The sequence below is a fragment of the Lissotriton helveticus genome, chromosome 5_1, assembly GCF_964261635.1.
Source record: "Lissotriton helveticus chromosome 5_1, aLisHel1.1, whole genome shotgun sequence".
Lineage (NCBI taxonomy): Eukaryota > Metazoa > Chordata > Amphibia > Caudata > Salamandridae > Lissotriton > Lissotriton helveticus.
In genome coordinates this window covers 1,548,256,269-1,548,279,394 of record NC_136065.1, presented here as the reverse complement: position 1 = coordinate 1,548,279,394, position 23,126 = coordinate 1,548,256,269, and the positions used below count along the sequence as shown (strand labels likewise).

At 46.6% G+C, this 23,126-nt stretch overlaps 1 protein-coding gene across 1 annotated transcript in view; it reads right to left on the bottom strand.

Moving 5' to 3' along the window:
* DSTYK (dual serine/threonine and tyrosine protein kinase) overlaps window positions 1–20,258 on the bottom strand; it is a 434,762-nt gene extending 414,504 nt beyond the window's left edge. Inside the window, exon 1 of the mRNA XM_078644627.1 lies at window positions 19,972–20,258. Coding sequence (XP_078500753.1) covers window positions 19,972–20,146 — 175 coding nt within the window. The 5' untranslated portion in view covers window positions 20,147–20,258. The remainder of the gene's footprint in view (window positions 1–19,971) is intronic.
* Window positions 20,259–23,126: the final 2,868 nt, after the last annotated feature.

The window sequence follows — 23,126 nt, the reverse complement described above, 5'->3', positions numbered from 1 at the left end:
CTGTGCTTCGCGTTCATAGAATATGGAACGCGAAGCTAGAGCGGTTGGCAGATCCTTAATGAACATCTTGCTGTCTGGTTGGGCAGATTGTACCTGCTTGCTTTTATCATAATAAATACTTTATTATTACTTAAAACATCTCATGACTTCAATGCTACAGTCCACCCTATTTCTTGAACTTTCCTCCGTTGGGCAGCAAGAAGCACTGCAATGTGTCCCTTGCAGTGCATTGCGGTTTTGCCACTTCTTTGTAGGTGAATTCCAGAGTACAATCTGGACCTTGAGTGACTTACTCGGCATTTTGGTCGAGGTAGCTTACCAGCACGTGCTTTTGTGAGCAAGTATCATTGGAAGCAGACAAAGGACTCTATTCAACCTCATTTGCTGCTGTGCAACATGTGACCGGTGATGCGGCCATTTCGGATTGGGGCATAGATCATTGCTACACATAGGAAAGTAGAGTTTGAAGTGGTTTTCCTCACATTTGGTGACTATTTCAGAAGGATGTCAACAGTTTTTACTTGCTTTGCAGCCATTCCTTGGACAGTTTTGTGGCACTGTGTGGCAGGTTTACTTTCTATATATTCAGGAGCATTGGATCTGCTGAGGTTAAGTGGGCAAATGTTAAAAGAGTTAATGGAGTTGCCATATCTACTTGAGCAAGGTAAACTTGGGAAGGGTGAGATAGTTGAGAAGTCATGAGCTGGACCAGGAAACAGTTCAGTTAACCTTTTGCTGGCCATAGAGCAACACAGCATCTTCTTTGTATGTGAAAAATGTATGTTTCAAGTAAACCACCCTCAAAGCTCTACGGACTGGAGCAGAGCTATACTGTAATTCTAAGTCTGCCCCAAGTTCTGCAGTGATGCTCGGGCTGCTAATCAGATGGTCAGGTTGGAAACTGGCAGAAGCTCTAGTCCCAACCATAAGGTCAGACTTTGACTTTTCAAAACATCTGGAATTAGGAGGAATGCAGTGTACCCCAAGCTCTCCACGTAATCACTTCTATTGAACATCTTCAACAAGCCACTGTTGTCAATCATTAATGAAAAACCCTGCAGTTTCATTTATATAGAGATGCTGTTTTCGCACAAAAAAAAAATAAGTACATTTAATAAAATTAGAGCTGGTTACCTCTAGGTAAAATAAAAGTGATCAAAAATTGAGCCCCATAAAACATAAAGCTTCAGCTGTTAAGATTAGACACCAGAATGTTTTCTAACACACACATTCTCCGAATTAGCAAAATATTTAGGCATTATACGAATCACAAACCTCAACTTTTAATTCAATTTAGGCAAGTGGCCAAATCAACCATCTTTTTTCTAAGAAAATTCAACAAACAGTGCCTTAGTTGACAAAATGAACCATAACAGCAGTCACTCTTAGAAATTCTAAAGTAGATTATGCTATAGAAGTAGTGGGTGCAGCTCGAACAGTCAGACAGCATGGCTTCATGATGTACAAACAAATGAGCAAAACTATGTCTTAATAATGGAAGGAAGAATCTAATTATCAGGACTGACCTAAACCTTTGCAATTAGTTGGCATTAGTCAAATGGAGGTTTACAATGACCCGTTGGGTATTTAAATGGCTTTCAGATATGTGCAAATTAACCTTGATCTATGAATTAACTTTACCTAGTAGGAGCCATTACTTCAGTAATGAATAAGGTCGCAGACCAATGCGCCACCACTCTATGGCATATTGGTAGTAACCAATAAACAGTATTCTTCAGCAGAGGTAACACTCATCACGCATTAAGCGGAGCTGCTGCTCTAAAAAAACAATTTTTAAGTACAAAATGATATAGGTTAACATCCAAATCATCAATCATAGAACCTGGAAAGTAACATGAACAATGTATTTGATAAGGCTTGCTTGAACACTGTCACCCAATGCTCGGTTTGAGGGGTAATTTTTTCTAATTTATTTTTTAAACAAAGTTTATTTGTTTATTTGTCCTCTCCAGGTAAGGAGATGTTCGGAGTTTGGCTGCTTGCAGTCACTGTACATGCAATATTCATGGGCTAGAATAGTAGGCAGGTTGACGGTGGTCTATTAGCCATTAGTTCCTGTGGCAGGGTAAACTCATGGTTGGTCTCAAGGCAGGTAGACACCTTGGCATTAGACATAACAAAACGTCTAGCAAATTATTGAGTGGGACATTTTTACCCCAAACAGGCAGGGGAACGCTGATAATAAAGCGGGGGAGGGGTATTGGAGGTGAGCGCTTGTGCAACTGTACCTATCCTTTCGTAGTTACTCCTTAGTATTGCACTGGGGAATTGGTTAGATGGTTCGGCGGTGAAGGTCCTGGGCAGAGTGGTTCTGTGTAAATTATCTGATTGGCTCGAGGACACGAACTCTGTCAGCTTTACAGTACGGGTTCCGAAAGGGGCGCAGTACCATTGATCAGTGCCTTAACCTCCAATTACTGATTGGGAAGTATACCCTAGTGAAGCAAGGCTGCTTGTACATCGCGTTTATGGACCTGTCCTCTGCCTTTGACCGGGTAAACAGGTCCAAGTTATGGGATCTGCTTTTAAAGATGGGCCTGGACTAAAACATAGTATACTTTTTAGCTGATCTTCATAGGGACCTCACAGCCACTGTAAGATATGACCGTAAGGGGAATTGCACGGGGAAGATAGGTATAACCAATGGGGTCAGACAAGGCTGCATTTTAGCTCCTTTATTATTTACACTATATATTAATGAGCTAGCTAGTGTTTTGGGTGCAGCCTGTAAGGATATCCCCAAGGCGGGTAAGTTCTGTTTTCCCGCGTTATTATATGCGGATGATGCCGCACTTATAGCGCGTACACCAGTAGGTCTACAAAGTTTGTTAAATACTTTGAGTTTATGTCCTCTTTGGATCTTAGCGTTAACTATACCAAATCCCACGTCATGGCTGTGGGTACAAAAGGCGGGCATAGGAAGCATATGTCACTCCATTGTAATGGGAACAGGTTAACTAGGGTAACCAAATTCCCATACCTTGGGGTTGTTTTCGATGAAAGCTCCACCTGGCTTCCTCAACTGTCCGAGAAAAGAAATGCGTTTGTACGGTCCACCTCTGCTGTTTTGGGTTTTTCCCGCAAACTGGGGGTAAAGCCGTTACAAGCAGTGTTAAAAGTCTATGACGCAAAATGTGTGTCCATAGCTATGTATGGCGCAGATCTATGGGGTTTTAAGAACGTTAAGCTGTTACAGGTCGCAGAGGATAAATTCTTAAAGTCTATCTTATCTGTACCACAATCGACTCCAGGTTTTATAGTTCACCAAGAATGTGGGGTGGGATATTTAGAAGATCGAATTGCCATCGCGCACCTTTTAAAGTGGATTATGGTCTGGCTGAATCCAGAAGTGGTTGTGAATCATGAGATCCTGGCGGATTGTCTTAAACTAGAACATTGGCAGTCTATTCCGTGGTTAAGTAATGTTAGAAAGGTTGCAGTCTTACTGGGGCGGCCAGAAATATTTGAGGAACCATCTAAACTGGTCAAAGGAGAAATACATTGGGTCAAGTCAGCCTTTAAATGGCACAGAGATGGACAGAGAGGGCTTTGAATTGAGCAAGCCAACTGTGAGAGCCCATCAGTTAATTGTAACATCAGATAATGACCTAGAATTATATCTGAAGATTGATAACTATGCAAACCACAGATATTTATTAACCAAGTTTAGATTAAACAAAATTCATTTACTCATTTCAGGGCACCCCTGTTGGACTAAGGCCACAGATCTGAAATTATGCACTTGCGATGGTTTCTCTATAATGGACACCGCTCACTTCATGTTCTTTTGTGGTTTTTTTAAGGATATACGGAAAAAAATTATTGTACCCCTTTTGAAGGATAAAGGGTTCAAACAAGTGAAACCTGCCTTATTATATCTCCAACTGTTGACCAATACGTGGGAAATTTTTAATGTTGCTACTTTTTGGGTTTCGCCTGCCGAAAGCCTGCGCTCTGCGCAGGTTTTCAGCGCAGGTGAAATCCTTTGTTGACAATAAGGACTTCTGGAACGTCCCCCGGCTCTCATTGGCTAGCTCCATAAATGGAGGCTAGCCATTGAGTGCCGGATCTGTCCGTCAAGGCCGGACCAGATTCGGGGGCGTTCCTGAGATTTTTTCCCTGGGCGGAGTTACGTTTTTTCCCGTTCCCTCCCCTTTCACTGATGCGCTGTCCATTCCCGCCCCCTCCCCGCCCCCTCCGTGTGCCTTTCCGCCCTACCCTCGCTTTCCTGTGCACGTTTCCCGCCGTCCGTGTCCTCTCCCGCCCCCTCCCGCCGTCCTTGTTCTCTCCCGCCCCCTCCCGCCGTCCGTGTCCTCTCCCGCCCCCTTCCGCCGTCCGTGTCCTCTCCCGCCCCCCTCCCGCCGTTCTTGTCCTCTCCCGCCCCCCTCCCGCTTTTTTAATGTGTGACGTCACCTGCCGCCTGCCCCCTCCCCACATGGTAAACATTACAGCTCTCCAGTTCTTTCGTTAGTACTGTGTGAAGATGTTGCCATTGGAATCTGATGGCAACATGTGCCTCCTAAATGTGCCTCCTCGTGATTCGCTATCATGCACACAATTACTAATGTCTCCCCATGCGCATCGAGCTCGTGCGTCATGGCGCTTCCCCTGAGTGAACGTTTGACGCATTGCTGAAAGTGTTATACACTATATCTTGTTGTTTTCCGCTATCACGAGCTATCTATCATTAGCCAATTGGGGGACTGTTGATGTTCTGAAGGAAAGTGTGTGGCAGGGGCGGAGTCTGAAGGGTGCGGTGAGTTTGGGCATTCCCTGCCCATCCTGTGAAAAGGAGAGCCATTTCTAAAATATTAAGAGGGCCGTGTACATTTTACGTACGAGTGGTGGACGCCCGCCTGATTCTTTCTATTCACCAATGCGTACTCCATTTATAAAGACACCTGTCCGTGTATGCGTGAAACTGGCAAGGCAGGAACCCAGCGCAGCACTTAAGGGCTGAGGTGGAGGCCAGGATGGCGGTGCAGAAACAGAGTCAAGAATCGTGTACATCACTTGAGGAACTACACATCTCTACTGCATTCTATTTCACATATTTGCATTGCATCATAGTTCTCATAATTTCAATTGCCCTGTTTCCCTTCCGCGTCTCCACAGCCCCTGAAAGCCCTGCAGCGCACAGTTGACCTCACCCCTGTATTCACGAGGCGCTATGTCATGCACAGACCAGTTAGACGCTACAAGTGCCCCGTTTGTGTTTCCTTAGAAATAGATACTTTCTGAATTCTGCATATGACCGAATTACTGTTATAAATAGTACTATGGCAGGCAGGCTAACCCTTTGGTATCCACAGAAGTCCGTCTAACAAAATCGTATCGGCCAATCACGTGGCGCTCAGCAGAGACTGGATTGTTTCTTGGGCTAGACATGTGATGTGTAACTGCAAACCAAAAATATACCAACGTTATCAGTCGTGGAATGATGACGAACAACTGCGGCAGTCCCGGTGGGTTTGAATCAGCAAGTTAACAAATACATCCATGTCTGCAGTTCTCATGTATTAATCTTGACTTTTTGAAACAATGAAAAGGATTGCAGCTGAGCATACATTTCCCTTTGTTCTTATAGGGAGCGACATTTTCGTTCGGTTGCGTTTCAGAAATGCACCAATGTTGTTTATCTTGCCCTTGTTTCTGGTGACGACGTAATTTTCGTTCCGGAACTCCCCTTTTCGGCGGCTCTGAAAGGGCCGCTGTGTGTCGAAATGGTTTGGAGCCGGCTCCACCGGGGAGAAACGGGGGAGGCCGTGTTTATTCTAAACCAAAGGCCAATCAAGTCCAGGGCTGGCAGCGCGGCACTTAGGAACATGTGCATTAATACAAATTGTAATTAAATGGATTCCCGCGGCACCAGTAATGATGCTTTAATGAAGTCTTCTGCAAGAGCAATCGGTTTGAAAGGCCGGCTGCAGATGAAGAAGAAATGATAACATTTTGGATACGCGGCGCTCGGAGGTTGAAGGATGGGTTCCGCTGCCAGGCAGCGGTGCCCCTCTGCGAGGATTTACTGCGGCTGAACCAGAAGTATGCTTGCAGTGCTGGCATTGAATATGTGTTGCATTGCATGTCGAAGAGGGCCAGGCCATTTCGAATCATGCAAGGGTTAACATATGTATGCAAAGGATGTACACACGATTCTGTAGAGACCGCGGTTCCATGTGAATCATTAGATAAAATACCAACGTATAAAGTACAAATACTATCATAAGTGATTAAAAAAGAAGACAAAAGGGAGAAATCGGGAAATCATGGTGACCTTCAAAAACAAAATGCAATGAAAAAATGTCACGATGTTGTACAAGCGTGTGTGCCCCCAAATTGACATTGTCATTGGCCGATGTGGACGATATATGGGGACTTTCAAGGGTGGTGAATTATCTCATTCAGTTTTGAAACACCAGTCCATATGAGGACACTTTTGCGTGAATGACAGTGAATCCCACCCTTGGCCAATGGCCTCTGTGATTGGGCGGCGGTTGCTGCCCCCTGTCCAGGGAGCAGCAGCGCGTGCATTGAATAATTGAATGAAGTGTTGATTTAGGAGGGCAGAGGACGGGACGCCCTTGGCACGGCCGCTATCCCCGGAGGCTGCAGGGTTGCGGGCGTTGTGCTGGCAGGAGTGTTACCTACACAGGCTATGCTGAGCTGTGGTGAGAGAAGGGGCGTTAGATCGCTACTGAGGCCTTTTCACCAGTCTTGGGGTTTGCAGAGGAAGGGCACGTAAAGGTATAATGCCATCACTGCTGCGATGAGGGAGTGGTCATTGCGCGCTGGGGCTCTCCCGAAGCCTGCTGGATGAGAGGGCAATGTCGGAGCGCGAAGGCCTAGTATCTTTCTGTGCACACATTGGTGCTGCTGCCCCCACAAGGAGGGGGAGGAGAGCGCCGGTGGTCGTGGTGAAGGCGTTGCACCTCGTGTCTGCGGAGGAGGTCCACCTATTGGGTTTCGCCTGCCCCCTTAATAGCCATTCGGTAAGTGGCCGTTGGACTACTTAATATAATAAAGATCACATGGCCTAATTCCAGGCATTTTAACAATTCTGAATGTGTTTGTTTTTCTTCACTTCCTCCATGAGAGTAAGCACTGGAGCCGCATTGCCTATTCTGCTGAGCTGTGTTTTAACTCCGTGGAGTTTGGCGAAGAAAAGTGATTTCTGCCTGTTAATATAAAGGATCTTAATTCAGGATTGACCAGATGAATTTATACAGCTGCCTAAGTCTGTAATTGCAGTGCAGAGTGCAAAGTGAGTGTGCAGAGTAGTGAGTGCAGAGTGAGTGAGCAGAGTAGTGAGTGCTGAGTGTGAGTGCTGAGTGTGAGTGCAGAGTGCTAGGGAGTGCAGAGTGCTAGGGAGTGCAGAGTGCTAGGGAGTGCAGAGTGCTAGGGAGTGCAGAGTGCTAGGGAGTGCAGAGTGCTAGGGAGTGCAGAGTGCTAGGGAGTGCAGAGTGCTAGGGAGTGCAGAGTGCTAGGGAGTGCAGAGTGCTAGGGAGTGCAGAGTGCTAGGGAGTGCAGAGTGCTAGGGAGTGCAGAGTGCTAGGGAGTGCAGAGTGCTAGGGAGTGCAGAGTGCTAGGGAGTGCAGAGTGCTAGGGAGTGCAGAGTGCTAGGGAGTGCAGAGTGCTAGGGAGTGCAGAGTGCTAGGGAGCGCAGAGTGCTAGGGAGCGCAGAGTGCTAGGGAGCGCAGAGCGCTAGGGAGCGCAAGGGAGTGCCGAGTGCTAGGGAGTGCCGAGTGCTAGGGAGTGCAGAGTGCTAGGGAGTGCAGAGTGCTAGGGAGTGCAGAGTGCTAGGGAGTGCAGAGTGCTAGGGAGTGCAGAGTGCTAGGGAGTGCAGAGTGCTAGGGAGTGCAGAGTGCTAGGGAGTGCAGAGTGCTAGGGAGTGCAGAGTGCTAGGGAGTGCAGAGTGCTAGGGAGTGCAGAGTGCTAGGGAGTGAGAGGGAGTACAAGGGAGTGCAGAGTGCTAGTGAGTGCAGAGTGCTAGGGAGTGCTAGGGAGTGCAGAGTGCTAGGGAGTGCAGAGTGCTAGGGAGTGCAGGGTGCTAGGGAGTACAAGGGAGTGCAGGGTGCTAGGGAGTGCAGGGTGCTAGGGAGTGCAGGGTGCTAGGGAGTGCAGGGTGCTAGGGAGTGCAAGGGAGTGCAGAGTGCTAGGGAGTGCAGAGTACAGAGTGCTAGGGAGTACAAGGGAGTGCAGAGTGCTAGGGAGTGCAGAGTGCTAGGGAGTGCAGAGTGACTAGGGAGGGCTAGGGAGTGCAGATTGACTAGGGAGGGCTAGGGAGTGCAGAGTGACTAGGGAGTGCTAGGGAGTGCAGAGTGACTGCAGAGATTAAGCTAATAGCAAAGTAAATGACAATGCCATTTATTTATCTGTTTTCAAAAGCAAAACATAAATACAAATTTTGTCATTTTCAATGCCAATAGGTCTAACTTTTCCAAAGGCGAAACCATTGCATTGTAAATGCTTGTTTAAATATAGCAATGAGACTGAGGAAAAAATGAGTTAGTCTTAGATAATATTCTTTTTAGAGTGTTAATTTTTGAATTTTTAATTGAGATGAAATGTGTACGTTTTTAAACTCATTCATGTAATTGTTATTTAAATCAAATTGCTTGTGTCATTTTTTTCCTTAGTCGATGTGCTGTTGTTAGTTAGCCATATTGCATTTGAATGTCCTTTCCCTTTTTTGGACCCATGTATACTTTTGTGGTTTTTGTTATGAACCGAATAAAGTATTTTGACTGACTGACTGGTTAGATGGTTCCTGTGCCAGGGGACCAAGTTATGGCACGGCTGCCCACGCTTCCTCCCCTAGGGTGCAAGGGGGTGGTCCCTCATTAGGGTTAGCTCTAACACTGGTTTTGGGCGCAGCTTTCTAGTAGGCCCAGCTCCCTCGTGCAGGGGAGCAGGTGAGTTTCTCCAGTTAAAATTTAGTAAGAACACTGAGAGTTAGGGGAAGGGGCCCTATTCACTTCTCCAGGGCTGAAAGGGTCAGCTTGGTGGCCAACCATGACTCTGGATGGAGAAAAGGTTAGGAGATGGAGGTCTAGCTATAAGTGCAGGTTAGAATTATTGGTAAGCAATGTGTATGTGCTTTTTCTTTTCTCTACTCCTGTTGCCTGATTTGAAGGCTCCTACCTTGACACGCAGCGGCCGGGCTTGGCTCCGCCAGAACTCGCCAGACAAACCGACCGGCCGGGCTTGGCTCCGCCGGCCGGACTACAGCCCCCAGCATCCCTAGGGGGGTGCGACGACGCCAACAACCAGCGCGCCAGGCGGCGCATCATAAAGCGCCGGCGTGGGCCGAGTTCCCCGTCTTTCTTTTCTCTACTCCTGTTGCCTGATTTGAAGGCTCCTACCTTGACACGCAGCGGCCGGGCTTGGCTCCGCCAGAACTCGCCAGACAAACCGACCGGCCGGGCTTGGCTCCGCGGGCCGGACTGCAGCCCCCAGCATTCCTAGGGGGGCTGCGACGCCGCCAACAACCAGCGCGCCAGGCGGCGCATCATAAAGCGCCGGCAGGGGCCGAGTTCCCCGTCTTTCTTTTCTCTACTCCTGTTCCCTGATTTGAAGGCTCCTACCTTGACACGCAGCGGCCAGGCTTGACTCCGCCAGAACTCGCCAGACAAACCGACCAGCCGGGCTTGGCTCCGCCGGACTACAGCCCCCAGCATCCCTAGGGGGGCTGCGACGACGCCAACAACCAGTGCGCCAGGCGGCGCATCATAAAGCGCCGGCAGGGGCCGAGTTCCCTGTCTTTCTCTTCTCTACTCCTGTTCCCCGATTTGAAGGCTCCTACCTTGACACGCAGCGGCCGGGCTTGGCTCCGCCAGAACTCGCCAGACAAACCGACCGGCCGGGCTTGGCTCCGCCGGCCGGACTACAGCCCCCAGCATCCCTAGGGGGGCTGCGACGACGCCAACAACCAGCGCGCCAGGCGGCGCATCATAACGCGCCGGCAGGGGCCGTGTTCCCCATCTTTCTTTTCTCTACTCCTGTTCCCTGATTTGAAGGCTCCTACCTTGACACGCAGCGCCCAGGCTTGGCTCCGCCAGAACTCGCCAGACAAATCGACCGGCCGGGCTTGGCTCCGCCGGCCGGACTACAGCCCCCAGCATCCCTAGGGGGGCTGCGACGACGCCAACAACCAGCGCGCCAGGCGGCGCATCATAAAGCGCCGGCAGGTCCCTCGTCCCGTGAGGACGCGCCGGACGAAGCCCGGACTAAGGGCGGACAGTCTAAGACAGTCCGAGACTATCAGAGGCTGGGCCAGATATTCTGCCCGTCTTGTTTCGTAAAGGTGAGACTCTTGTTTTTCTTGAGCTTCCATCAGCACTCTAACTACTATAGATACTGACACACTTTGGTCTAAACGCTTTAAGGGATTGCGACACACGTTGCTAGTACATCCACAAAGGTCATCTGGAAAGGGTATTGTCTACTGGTGCGTTATGTCTGCTAACAAGTCAACCTCGGCTAAAAATACAATGGACAACTATCTAGTCCAGGTAGTTGCGAAAATCACCAGCGATAGGAGATCCTCACTTGGGCTGGGTGTATCCCCAAAATCATCGACACCAACTCTATTGGCATCAGACTTGACTGTATTTGCCCAGTTAGATAATAGTAGCAGCGCTGCTCCAATACCTGTTTTTGTCGATAATGAGGATACTATTCAGACAAACCTCGTTGCGGAAGTCTGTGTAAATGCGGAGGAGGCTGACTTACTTCTTATTGAGGAAAAAGTCCCCACCCCAGTACGACCGTCGCGCACCAATAGAGGTGCCAGAAAGGGTTTCCCTAAGCGAGGAGGACTTCGATCAAGTCGGAAAAAGCCTGTTTCCCCTCCTAGTAACATTTAGGTGGAGGAAGATGGAGTAACAGATGAAGATTCAATTTCTCTAACTAATGAGCAACTTAAGACATTGTTGGGCATGATAGACACTAAGGTTAAAGGAATTGTAAAACCGTTGATTGGCATGATAGAAAAGCTTACAAGTGAGGTACATAGATTGGGGGGTTTACTTAGTAAAGCATTAGCCGAGGTAGAAAAGCTGCCTGATGAAGTCGCTAATAGAGTTGAGCTAGGGATGTGTACCTCTACAACTGTGGGTGGCGAAGGGGCACTCCCTCTTTTGAATCAACTGGCGGCTCCCCAAGTAGCAGCATTGGACAGTGTGCAGGGGGAAGTTGCCCCTCCAGCTGCATTTACAGTTCCAGAACCTATGAAGGGCTCAGTTGAACTTATAGTTGAGGCCTCTCCTCTAGTCCTTGTCCTAGCTAATGTCCCCAAACTGGGTCCAGAACAGAACGAGACCAGTTCATCCCTAATGTCTAATGCATTGCACTGGTTGACAGACAACATGGTGATAACTCCCTGGGGGAAGCAACAATTAGCAGAAGAACTTGTTATGGCCAGGAGGGTGGAGTGGATTGGAAACAGTATAAAAAAAATCTGGGGTGATTGTGTTGTTTTGAACTTCTCAAACCCTGATGTTACATCTAATATACTGCCATATATCCTCCCGCCACAGCGTAGATCCACTGAAATTATCCCACTTACTTTGGATTTTTTTTACCATCGGAAAGGGGGGGTTCCGAATAGGTGTACGTTAAGGACAAAATGGAACGTTGTTACAAGAAAGGGGAGGAGGGTTGCCCAATCCAATGAGTGGGGATTAAATGTGGAGAATAGGTACTCAACCCTTTCTAATCTGAACGATTGCGATTGACTTCTTGGGGGGCAAAAGTTCAGTTTTATCAGCTATAACCGAGCAGACCTTATGTAAACTGCCCGTTCAGAATGATAATTGTTGTAGACATAGAACGATGGCTAAACCAGGGTTTATGCATGACAGGAAGGAACCTCAAATAAATAAGGCCCCATCTTTTAGACATTGTAATCCTGTAGTAGGCTCCTTGGGGGCAGGTAACGATAATGATGGTATAAGTAATTTAGCCCAACTAAGTTCAGTAGTGACAGCAGCAGGCGAACCTAGTTTAACGAAGGTAATTTCTGAAGTGCCAGTCGGAGGGACTATTGGGGGGGCGAATTTAATCTCTTGGAATTTGGCTGGGTTATCCTCCAAATCAGATAGTGGGGATTGGCTTAGCTTTGTTAGTTTATTTGATGTGTGCATATTCCAGGAGACTTGGGCATGTGAACCTGTTTTTATGATAGGATACCTGAATTTTTCTGTACCAGCGACAAAGGGTCCAAAAGGGAGACCAATGGGGGGGCCTTACAATTTGGGTCCGACAATCCCTCAAAATTGCAATTAAAAGTATAGGGACGAACCACAAAGATATCCAGTTGATTAGGATAACTAATGATACTGTAGGGTCACTTGACATTTACAATATATATGCCAGAAGTACTAAGGGTGGCCGATCTGATGTCCTAATTGCTTTAGATAATATCCATGAAACTTATTCCCATGACAATAGTACTGTTATAGCAGGCGACCTTAATTGGACGTTTGAGCCTCTACTCACGGGTGAAGCTTTGCTTGGGGCAGAAGAGGACTCCCATTGGGGTATCCCTGAGCTGCAGGTGAAGCCAGTCACGCGCTGGACAGAGGACATAATAGCCTTGAATGCTATGTGTCTCGAGAAAGGGATGAGAGCTTTAAATGGAAGAACACCACGGGATAAGAACGGCTCCATGACCTTTGATAATGGGAGACACAAAAGTCGCATAGACTGTCATATGCAGCATGACTCTGTGGCCACTTATTAGTGATATGGAAGTCATCGAGAGACCCGAGAGTGATCACAACCCCTTATGCGTGGAGCATAAATGGTGGCCCGCTAGGACTAATCCGATCTGTCCGATTGCTTCTGTTCCACCTTTGACCATCCCAGCAAATAATATGCGCAGGCTCAAATGGGCAAGTATAGAGACAGATCTACAGGCTATTAATGCTATTAATTATGAAACTGACCAAGCGATACTAGCGATGGAAGCAATAAATGCTTCCTCTTCTAACTTGGGGGATGTTGTCAACATCCATGATTCCCTCTTTGGCAAGATTAAAAAACATTTTTTAAAACCTGTTAAGCAAAACAGGGGAGTTGCCTATAAAGGTGCAAGATGGTACAACGCAGAATGTAGGACTGTACGACTCGTTCTGGGTCAAGCCATTAAAAGGAGGGAGCCTGTGACCATCTCCCTAGCAAGAAAGGATTATAAAGCTTGCATAGTTAAAGCGAAGAGAGCTTGGGACGAGGAACACTGGTGCAAATTGAAAAAAGCTAGCGACAGAAAGGATTCTAGAGTCTTTTGGAATATTGTAAAATGGGGTAGTGAGAGAGCACAGGAACCCCCTAACAACAACGTGCCACAAGGGGATTGGGTAGAATTTTTTAGCTCACAATATGCTCTTAATAATCAGTCTATAGGGGAGGACGAGTTTACTATGTCTTTTTCCAAAGAGAATTTTTTTACTTACAACGAAATTATGTCTGCTATTAATGTAGTGAACAGAGGGCTCCTGGGTTAGACGGCGTCCCTGCTGATATTTTTGTAAATGATAAAGGTAGATGGTGTAAATACATCCATTTACTTATAAATTTCATTGTTAAGGGAGCACAGGTTCCGGCATCATGGAGAGGTGCTGTGATTATTCCTGTGTTCAAAAAGGGGGATAGAGCTCAGCCAGGTAACTACAGGCCAATAAGCTTAATAGACACTGTGCAAAAAATTGTTGGTCGAGTAGTTGTAAATAGGCTCCTTGATTGGGCAGAGGATAATAACATTTTATCCCCCTATCAGGCAGGATTTCGAAGAGCAACAAGCACGGTAGACCAAGTGTTCCGTTTTCAACTGCTACAATGGAAAACTGTGGTGCTGGGTGGAGGCAGTCTTTATGCGGCATTTGTCGATCTGAGGGCTGCCTTCGACCTGGTGCCACGGTCCAAATTGTGGCAAGTCTTAAAGAGTTTGGGTGTACCCGAGGAATTACTTACCTTGATAATGCGCCTCCATGAGTCCACTTACGCTAAAATCCAATGGGGTGGCTATGGTATGGTCACAGATGACTTCCCTGTAGAGCGAGGTGTTCGACAAGGGTGCTCAATGGCTCCAACCTTGTTCACGTGGTTTATAAATGGTGTTGTCTCCCGTATGGTACCAGCTGCAGTAGATGCTCCCTCTCTTTCAGGTCTAAAAATCCCAATATTGATGTTTGCGGATGACACGCTAATTTTATCTAAAACCCCTAGTGGTTTGCAGCGTGCTCTGTTAATTTTTGAAAAATTTTGTGGGGAACATGGACTAGAGGTGAATGCATCTAAAACTAAACTCATGATTTTTAAACCGCATCGTAGTTTTAAGTCAAAAATTGTTATGAGTGGTAGGCCTCTGGAGGTTGTAAATTCATTTACTTATTTAGGTATCCATATTGCAGATAATAATAGGTGGAGTCAGCACATAAACATTGCTACGCTGCGACACAAACAATTAGCGGGTGCCATTAATATAGAACACAAGAAGTCCTTGACTAAACCTGTCAAGCCTGCTTTGCTGGTCTATGAAGCAAAGGCAATTGGGTCTGCACTCTATGGAGCGGAGATGTGGGGCTTTGAAAACTTGAATTCTTTGCAAATTTCAGAGAACAAATTTTTACGGCTACTCACTGGTACACCGAAAAGCACTCAGCTATTGCCCTTAACATACGATCTTGGTAGGAAACAAATTAAGGACTTGGCCAGTTTACGGCCCATTTTGTATTGGCGTAGACTGTGGACTACCCCCGAGCTCTCGCACTATGCGGAAGGCTTTAGCGACGTTATAAAAGCGGATACCTTTCACAAAATTAGTTGGTTAAAATCATTGAAAACTATATTATACGAGCTTGGGTTAAGCTCGATTTGGTTAGATCCAGCTGGTGCTCTATTCCCAACCAAGTTGGTCCTAAAAAACATTTATTGGGAGAACGTTGCCAACAGGAGACTGAGCCGATCTAGCATAGGGTCTATGTCTCTGAGTTTTCTTGAGGCTAAATTGTATCCCGTGTATGAGCTGTACTGGGATATTATTACAAAGCCAGGAGACAGAAAGCTCTTATTCCAACTGAGAGCTGGAGCCCTCCCATTAAAATCATTGACTGTTAAATGGGGGTGCAGGGGGGAGTGACGTGTGCCCAGCCTGTGGCATGGGTAAGGAAACACTTGGTCATTTCTTGTTTTCTTGTAAAGCCTATTGTATTCCAAGGCGTGTATGGTTAGCACCCATGTGCAGGAACCTTGGGACCACATGCAGTTTTGTTGCGCTTCGTATCATATGTTCAAGTTCATCTACATGGATAGTAATAGCCATAGCTAAATTTACAGGTGGGGCATGGGCGATAAGGCAAAGACTGTTAGTTAATTGACTATTTTCTGTTAGTAAAACTTCTTTTTAAGATCCTATTATTGTTTCTCAAATTATTTTGTATGTAGATAGAGACTGCTAGTTGTTTAACTATTCTCTGTCTGTAATATTTTCACTCCTTATTATACGTTTAAGCCGACCTGTATGGATAGTAGTAGTAATAGATAAAAATATAGGTTGGACATTGGTGAAAATACAGAGACTGCTAGTTGGTTAACTATTCTCTGACTGCAAAACTTGTTTTTATGACTTTGCCACTACTGTATGTTTTGCATTTAGATAGAGACTGCTAGTTATTTAACTATTCTCTGTCTGTACTAATTGTCTTTATGATTATTGCCATCACTGCTTTTTGGACTCCTAATGATTTTTATAATCTCAAGTCTTTTAAACTGTAATTATCTCTTTTTAACTATTCAATGAGCATTGTGAGAAATTTTATAATTATGTGTCTTTTATGAATTCACTAGTGCAGTGTCATTGTTATTGACTGTAAATTTAATTCTGTTTTAACAATTCTGTGTATATTCTGCTTTTATGAGTAATTACTCGAATAAAGCACTATTTGAATTTGCAATGTGTATTGTTGAAAACGTTATATGCAATGCTTATTTTCTATCTCCTATTGGTAAAAATTCAGATTTAAGAAGAGCTTTCTCAAAACCAATGAGATGCGTCGAAGGCTAAAATGTCTTTACTTGACAAGGGAGTGTTTCGTGTTATAGGATCTTTATTCTTGTACTCCGTACTCTTCTCTGAGGGGTCTCTAACCAATAAACTGTTGTAGTTACTTTACCATCCCCAAAACTAGACTTTGCTCTCTCCGGCACCGTCATCCAAACATTAACATCACTCACTCCATCCTGCCACACTCCCAGCAACAACGCCAATCACTGTTCGCTAATCCGCAACGCCAGCAAATCGCTGCTAGTATAGTTACTAATTGGGCAACAGCTTAGAGATGAGGCTTCGGACGGGAAAGAACTGCAGGGCGGCTAATGACAGGAGGCCCTGGGTTTTAACGGGCGGGCTTCTCTGCAGCAGCCAGTAATCATGAGGAACGGATTACAACATTTAAGAACTCCGAAATCTGCTTTAAACCGCAAGCGACCAGAAGGGACTTTCTCCAATTGCAGAAGGTCGGAAGCCCAGCCACAAAGCAGTTCTTTTAAAAAAATTAAGTTGCATTTTGATGTTTATTGACGTCATCAATGCTTGTTGTAATGCAAGGACCTCAAGTGCATGCCCTACGTGCGAGACGCGGTAGATAGCGGCCACGAAAAAGCAGGGGCATTTTTAAACAAGGGAAGCGGTTACAAACAACATACTTAAAAGCGCACGCTTTCATGTCAGGAAATACGGCCGTGCGACAGGAAATAAAGATTGACATTTGTACAGACTTTAATATCAGTTAGGCTTGCGCTACCTCCGTGACTCAGTTTGCTGTGGTGCCAGGGAGGGGTTCCGTAACGGAGCCTTTTGGGCAGGGATGGCTGCTAATAATTCAGCCGCATACCAGCAAAATACCACAAGTTGACTATTTTTCCACCGCTTCTTGGCAGCGTTCACAGGTTATGACTCATTACCAATTCTCCAGCAGGGCTAGTCTGTTATGTCACTCTCCCACAAGACTAAGGTCAAGCCAAACGAGGTTTAGGGGTAGAAATAGGCTAAGCCGTACTTTCGCACACTTGAGCACGGTTTCTTCAGGAAGACACGTCAGGGGTGAATGCCCTAGGCCCCTAGGGCTATGGGCTTCGTGTCGATAAAAGAGTACTATGCCGTGTGCAACAGTCAATAATCTGGATGTTCGCAACAGGGATCCGGTAAACTGTACGTGATCACGCTTCCCATTCTACAGCTATTACATTTATTTGAAAGTTTTATATAGCGCGAACATATCTATTAGACTAATGATTGAGTTCAATGTGCGTCCACTCTACATTTAGCAACATGGACTTCCAGTGACCAGAACCCGACATGATGTGCCCCCACCTGTAATGGTTACACAAACCTATGTCCGTCCTTTTACTGTAATAAAGAGGTGAATTGATTCAGTTTTTTTATGCAATACATGGGGGAGATGGGTGATCCCTTAGACTGGCATAGCACATAAAATGGCAATCACGCCGTCTGCGTATAGGATGACAACAACAAAACAACAAGATTCCAAAGTCTAAGCCGGTCTCTCAAAAACCTATTGGCTGGACCGCCGTTATCAGACTGTGCATGGGATCGAGATAAGATATGCGCTTCCTGAATAACCCTTGAATAGTTAACGTGAAAATAACCCACCACGTTCATAAGTAAGTTAATAAAACAATGAAATGTTAGACTTGAAGGTGCCCCATAATCTTAACGCCAGTGCTGTTCTGGATAAACAATAAAGACCCCGCCTGGACAAATATTCAGTTGCATACGGCAGAGCAGGTAGAAGTACAAACCCAGGCAGAGCCGGGGCACTGCCCTACCAATGGGAAAACCAGACTGCAGAATTACAAAAGGTGTCCATGAGCAACGTGCTCATTATTATGCCACGCCGAACAACCGCTGATTGCAAACTAAGGTGAAGCAGACGTTGACAACTAGAGTACGGGTAAAGGTTAACTACTTCAATATTTACACAGACCACAGATCTTCCGAAGGAATCTTAACCAGTTTATAACCATACAATTGCTTTGCACACATCAAGTAGGACAGATTCCCTTCTCCTGTGGTCCTAGCCAGATCTACACCAGGCCACACCAAGGGACACAGCGAGTGTACTTCTACCACCCCTACATATCAAATTCTATTTTTTGAAGCAGATAACAGCATTCATTATATAACGATATATGGGTGTTGCGTGTTAACACCCACACACCACTCATTGAATGTCCCCCTTGGTCAGAGTAACGCAACGCAGCAATGTGCTCTGTATTGCATTGCTCCAGATATATCAAGTCTCTCAGGGCTACATAAATTGCACTTAGTATGTGCATCACGCATGCACCCCTTTGTGTGGTGCAAAAGCGACGCAGCTACATGATAAATATGGGCCTTAGCGTGTCCTGAAGGAAAATAAGTTCTGAGGAAAATCGTAGTTGGAAGTGTTCATGGCGTTTATAACGGGGGTCCAGTATTCCTGGAGAGAGCCACAAGATGAAACTAGGTGTATTATGCCTCCTTGGGGGTGCACACATGGTGGGTCAGGGCCACACATTATCTTGAGCTAATCTTGCCCTGACCCACAATGCTGGCGCTGTGTGCACCCCCAAGGAGGCAACAACAACACCATAGCCACACGAAATGCTACAAATCATAAATTTGAAATAGGAATAGTAATATGTGCCCATCCCATTACCAGAGAACTGCAGGGCATATCTGTAGCAGAACAGTCATGTACAAACAGAGCAAACTAGGGGCTGAAGCTGTAAACAACGTCAGATACTGAAATAAGACTGCTATTTCGAAAAGCGCGCAGAACGAGGTACACATGTGGAATACAGTTAATACAATTTTCCAAATAATTAAAAAAACGTGCTTTATAATTCACATCCCAGCACAGGTACCCCAGCATCAGCTATGCCTTTGTAAGATAAAACATTACAAGAGGCAGAGGACATCTTTCCCTGTCCTTACCAACAGAATATCACTCCACACGCCCCTTCCATAGAATCGGGTGTTCTCCCGAGCAGGAAAAAAAGGCTCGAGTTAGGGCTGGGCTTTGGCATGGAACAACAAGGGGAACCCAGGCCTGGGCACCAAAATCAAAGTGCCCCCCGTTAGCGAAACAGGTAGCTAAAAAAAGTGGCCACATTTGCAAGTCAGGCCAGTTTTGAACGTGTAAAGACCACTGATTACTTTGCAAGATAAGGGAGGATGCATGCATTTGTTTGCTGCAGGCAATGTTTGTGGAAATTTCAGGTAATTCACCCTTAAAAGACGGCAAACCTGTCCATATAGCAGGCCCACAAACTACTAAAAACTGCCCTACACACTGATCTATCAGATCAGCCCATCCGACACTGCTAGATTGCACTATAGGCCAATCAGACCCTGGTGAGAACTCCTCCAACAACAAGGGCGTCTCACAAGCAGCGGCACGCTGTTATAGGACCGATTTGTAAGACTTCTGTTAACACTTTGTTCGTGGCAAGCCACTTTTCTCTCCATATAGTTCGGTAATCCGTGGACGTTCATAAAACCCAGGACTAAATACTTGGAGGAGAATTCCAAAAGTGAAAAGGCACTTTAACATACTCATCAACAAAATTCGGTGTGCTATACGTCCTCGAAGGGAGCGTCGCTACACCCTCATTCCCTGTACTTCCCCCAGTGACCCTCCTCAGCCCCGTTCTCAGAGGTAGCGACTTCCCTCTCACCCCTTAACTAATACCTACCCACCCCTTGGGACACGCCCAACAGCAGCTGAAATGCACCACCCTGTGCCCTCCTGTAGCCTCATAACAACAGCCCACGGCCTTCCCCTGGCACCATTTATCACTTGGGCCTGAGCCCTCAGTTGTGTGCTGCATCTCTCTGGAAAACACTTTAGTGCCACTCCGGGCACGCACCACTGTCACTCTTCTCACCTGCGTCTGACCCCGCCTCCAGTCCGCCCCGGCAGTAAGTGTGCTGCACCTCCCTGAAGAATGCTTTTGTGTCTCGCAGGCTCTGCTGCAGGCGAGCACGGTACTTGTTGTAATGAATAAAGCTGCGACTCAGCTCCCTGGCCGGGCCGGGCCTCCCGCCGGCGCTGGGCTCCATCGCCAGTCACTCCTCTGAGCTGCAAACACCGCGATGGGACCCCTAGCACCTTTATCACGCGGGGCCACCAGGGGGCGACTGGAGCGCCACGGCGCCTGCGCAACACTCTTTGGGACTGACAGCTGGTGTAGCAAGTCCTCGTTGACGGCACGGTAGCATAGGCAGGTGGCACGAATGCGCATGCGCGTAGAACTTCCGGGGACAGATCTGCGCATGTATATTTCCCCACACGGCATAACTAATCATAACGTGAGATGCAACGCATGCGCACACCCACAAACAACAATTCTTCTGTCTCTAGTGTCTTAATCTTGCGCCTGCGTCTTGTTTATATTCCAGATTTCTGTCGTGTTTTCACCAAAATAGGAGTCTAAATCTACACCACTGGATAGGGTACTGCGTTTTTTAGAAATCAAAATTTCTCACTCGGTAAATTTGAACACTGCAGGTCTGTGAGTGTCACTCCTCACCTGCGTGGGTGTGTCACGGGAGAGACACAGAATAGTGACTTACGAATTTATAGTGGTGCGAAGTTCCAGCTTGAGACAAATATAACGCACACTATAAGATGGCCTGGCACAAAATGTGTAAACAGGTTTAGTCTTTAAGATAAAACAAGTGCTATCAAAATACATATTTTGGTAATATGCAATCAGGTTGTACCTGGTGCAAATATATTTTCATGTATCAATTAAAAGGACACGCTCCAGAGCTCAGCTGTAACACCCTTACATTACCCCGCAAAAATAATTCTTTGTCATCTTGAAGCTTTAAGTCACTCCATCCAATAAAGCGTATGAAATGAAATGAAATGGAGATTTATATTGCGCAAACTTATCCCAATGGGCATCAAGGCACAGAGAACAAACAAACGTGCAGTCTCAGAGTACCGAATGCATGGCCACTAATAGGCCTGAGAGAAGAGCCAGGTCTTTAGAAGTTTGCGTAAGATCACCAGTGAGGGTTGACTAGATAATTCAGGAGGGAGAGAATTCCATAACTTGGGAGCCAAGGTGGAAAAAGCTCTTCCTCCCCACCTCGCCCTCATAAATCTGGGAACCGAAAGCAGGTTTTTAGAAGCCGAAGGAAGGGTTCTCCTGGGAGTATAGGAGCCAACAAGAGACCTGATACCTTCGGAACCCAGTCCAAAGACTGCCCTGTGGGCCATGCAAAGGAGTTTGAAGGAAATCCTGGAATGGATTGGGAGCCAATGGAGATCCTTCCTGGCCTGAGTTACAGACGCAAGCCTTGGAAGGTTCAGGACCATCCTGGCTGCGGCATTTTGCACCATCTGAAGGCGATGAACAGACTTCTTATTTATGCCGCTATAGAGCGCATTGCAATAATCAAGCCTGGAGGAAACAAGGGCAACTGTTGCCTGTTTATGAGCATCAGGGGACAGATATGGGGCAATCTTTCTCAGAGTCCTAATGATGGCACAACATGTGGACACCGTTCTGTTGACCTGGGGGTCGAAGGAGAGAGCCGAATCTATCAAAACTCCAAGATTCCTGGCGGAGTGGGTCGGGTGAGGGCAGTCCCCCAAGGAGGGCGGCCACCAATCCTCAGACCAGATATTCTGATTTCCTCCAAAAATCACGACCTTTGTCTTTTCCCCGTTCAGTCTTAGAAAGTTCCGTACCATCCATTGCGATACTGCCTCCATGCAAGCTCTAAATTTGAAGGCTGAGTCGTTGACCGACTGAGTGATGGAAACCATGATCTGGGTGTCGTCGGCATACGACAGAATCTCGAATCCAAAAGATCTAACCACTTTAGCAAGTGGGGTTACATAGATGTTAAATAAAAGCGGGCTCAATGAAGAGCCCTGCGGTACCCCACATTGCACTTACTGGGAGGAAGAAAGAAAGTTGCCCAACTTTACCCTCTGCTTCCTTTGGTGTAGAAAGGAAGCAAGCAAACTAAGGGCGGTGCCGCCCACCCCAATCCCCTCAAGCCTGGACACCAGGATCGAAGGGGACAGGGTGTCAAAGGCTGCCGTGAGGTCGAGCAGCACCAGTAGAGTAGTTTGGCCCCTGTCGACCTCAGAGCGGATGTTATTGATCACAACGTAAGGGCAGACTCCGTACTGTGAGCAGCACGAAACCCATGTTGAGAAATGTCTAGCACCTTCGAGCTCTCCAGAAAGGTGGCCAGATGGCGATTAAGATGGGTCTCAAGTATCTTGGCCGGAGCTGGGAGAAGTGAAATGGGCCGGAAATTTTTCAAAACTCCCGGATCTAATGAAGCCTTTTTGAGCAGTGGCATGACAACTGCTGTTTTCCAAGATAAGGGCAAAATCCCCTCAGTGATGGCCAAGTTCATGACCTCAAGAAGAGGAGGAAGAACCACCTCTCTACAGACCTTCAGGGTTTTTAAAGGGCAGGGATCCAAGGGCGAGCTTGACTTGGTAGCATCAAGGAGGCGATTTAATTCTTCCAGGGTCAAGAGAGGGAAACCGGCAAAACTCGGTTTAGAGCCGGGTTCGGAAACCTCATCCTGCGAGGGAAAGGAAGGAGGAAGTGAGGATGCACCATTAGTATCCAGCTCCCGATTAAGAATTTCAAGGGAATTATGAATTTCGGAAATTTTTGAGTGGAAGAAGCTCGCTATGTTGTCGCAGAACTCCTGTGTCTCGACTATGGGGTCAGCTGTTTTGGGTAGAGACAATGTGTCAATGATTTTAAAGAGGTCTCTAGAGGATTTTAAAGAGGCCGTAATGTTGGTGTAGTAGATCTTTTTTTCGTCAGCTATGGCCCTATTGTATTCCCTCAGCAATAATTTGTGTTGAATTTTTCCAGAAGAGTCAGGATGAGCATGCCAAAACCTCTCCTTTTGTCTACACTTCTGCTGTAAAAGCCTTAGACGAGCAGAGTACCAGGGCAACGAGGAGCTCTTTCTGGTGGAATAGTGTTGCTTGGGTGGAGCTAGGGTGTCTCTCGCGTTAGATAAGGCGTTAGACAGACCTAGAGCAGCCGTA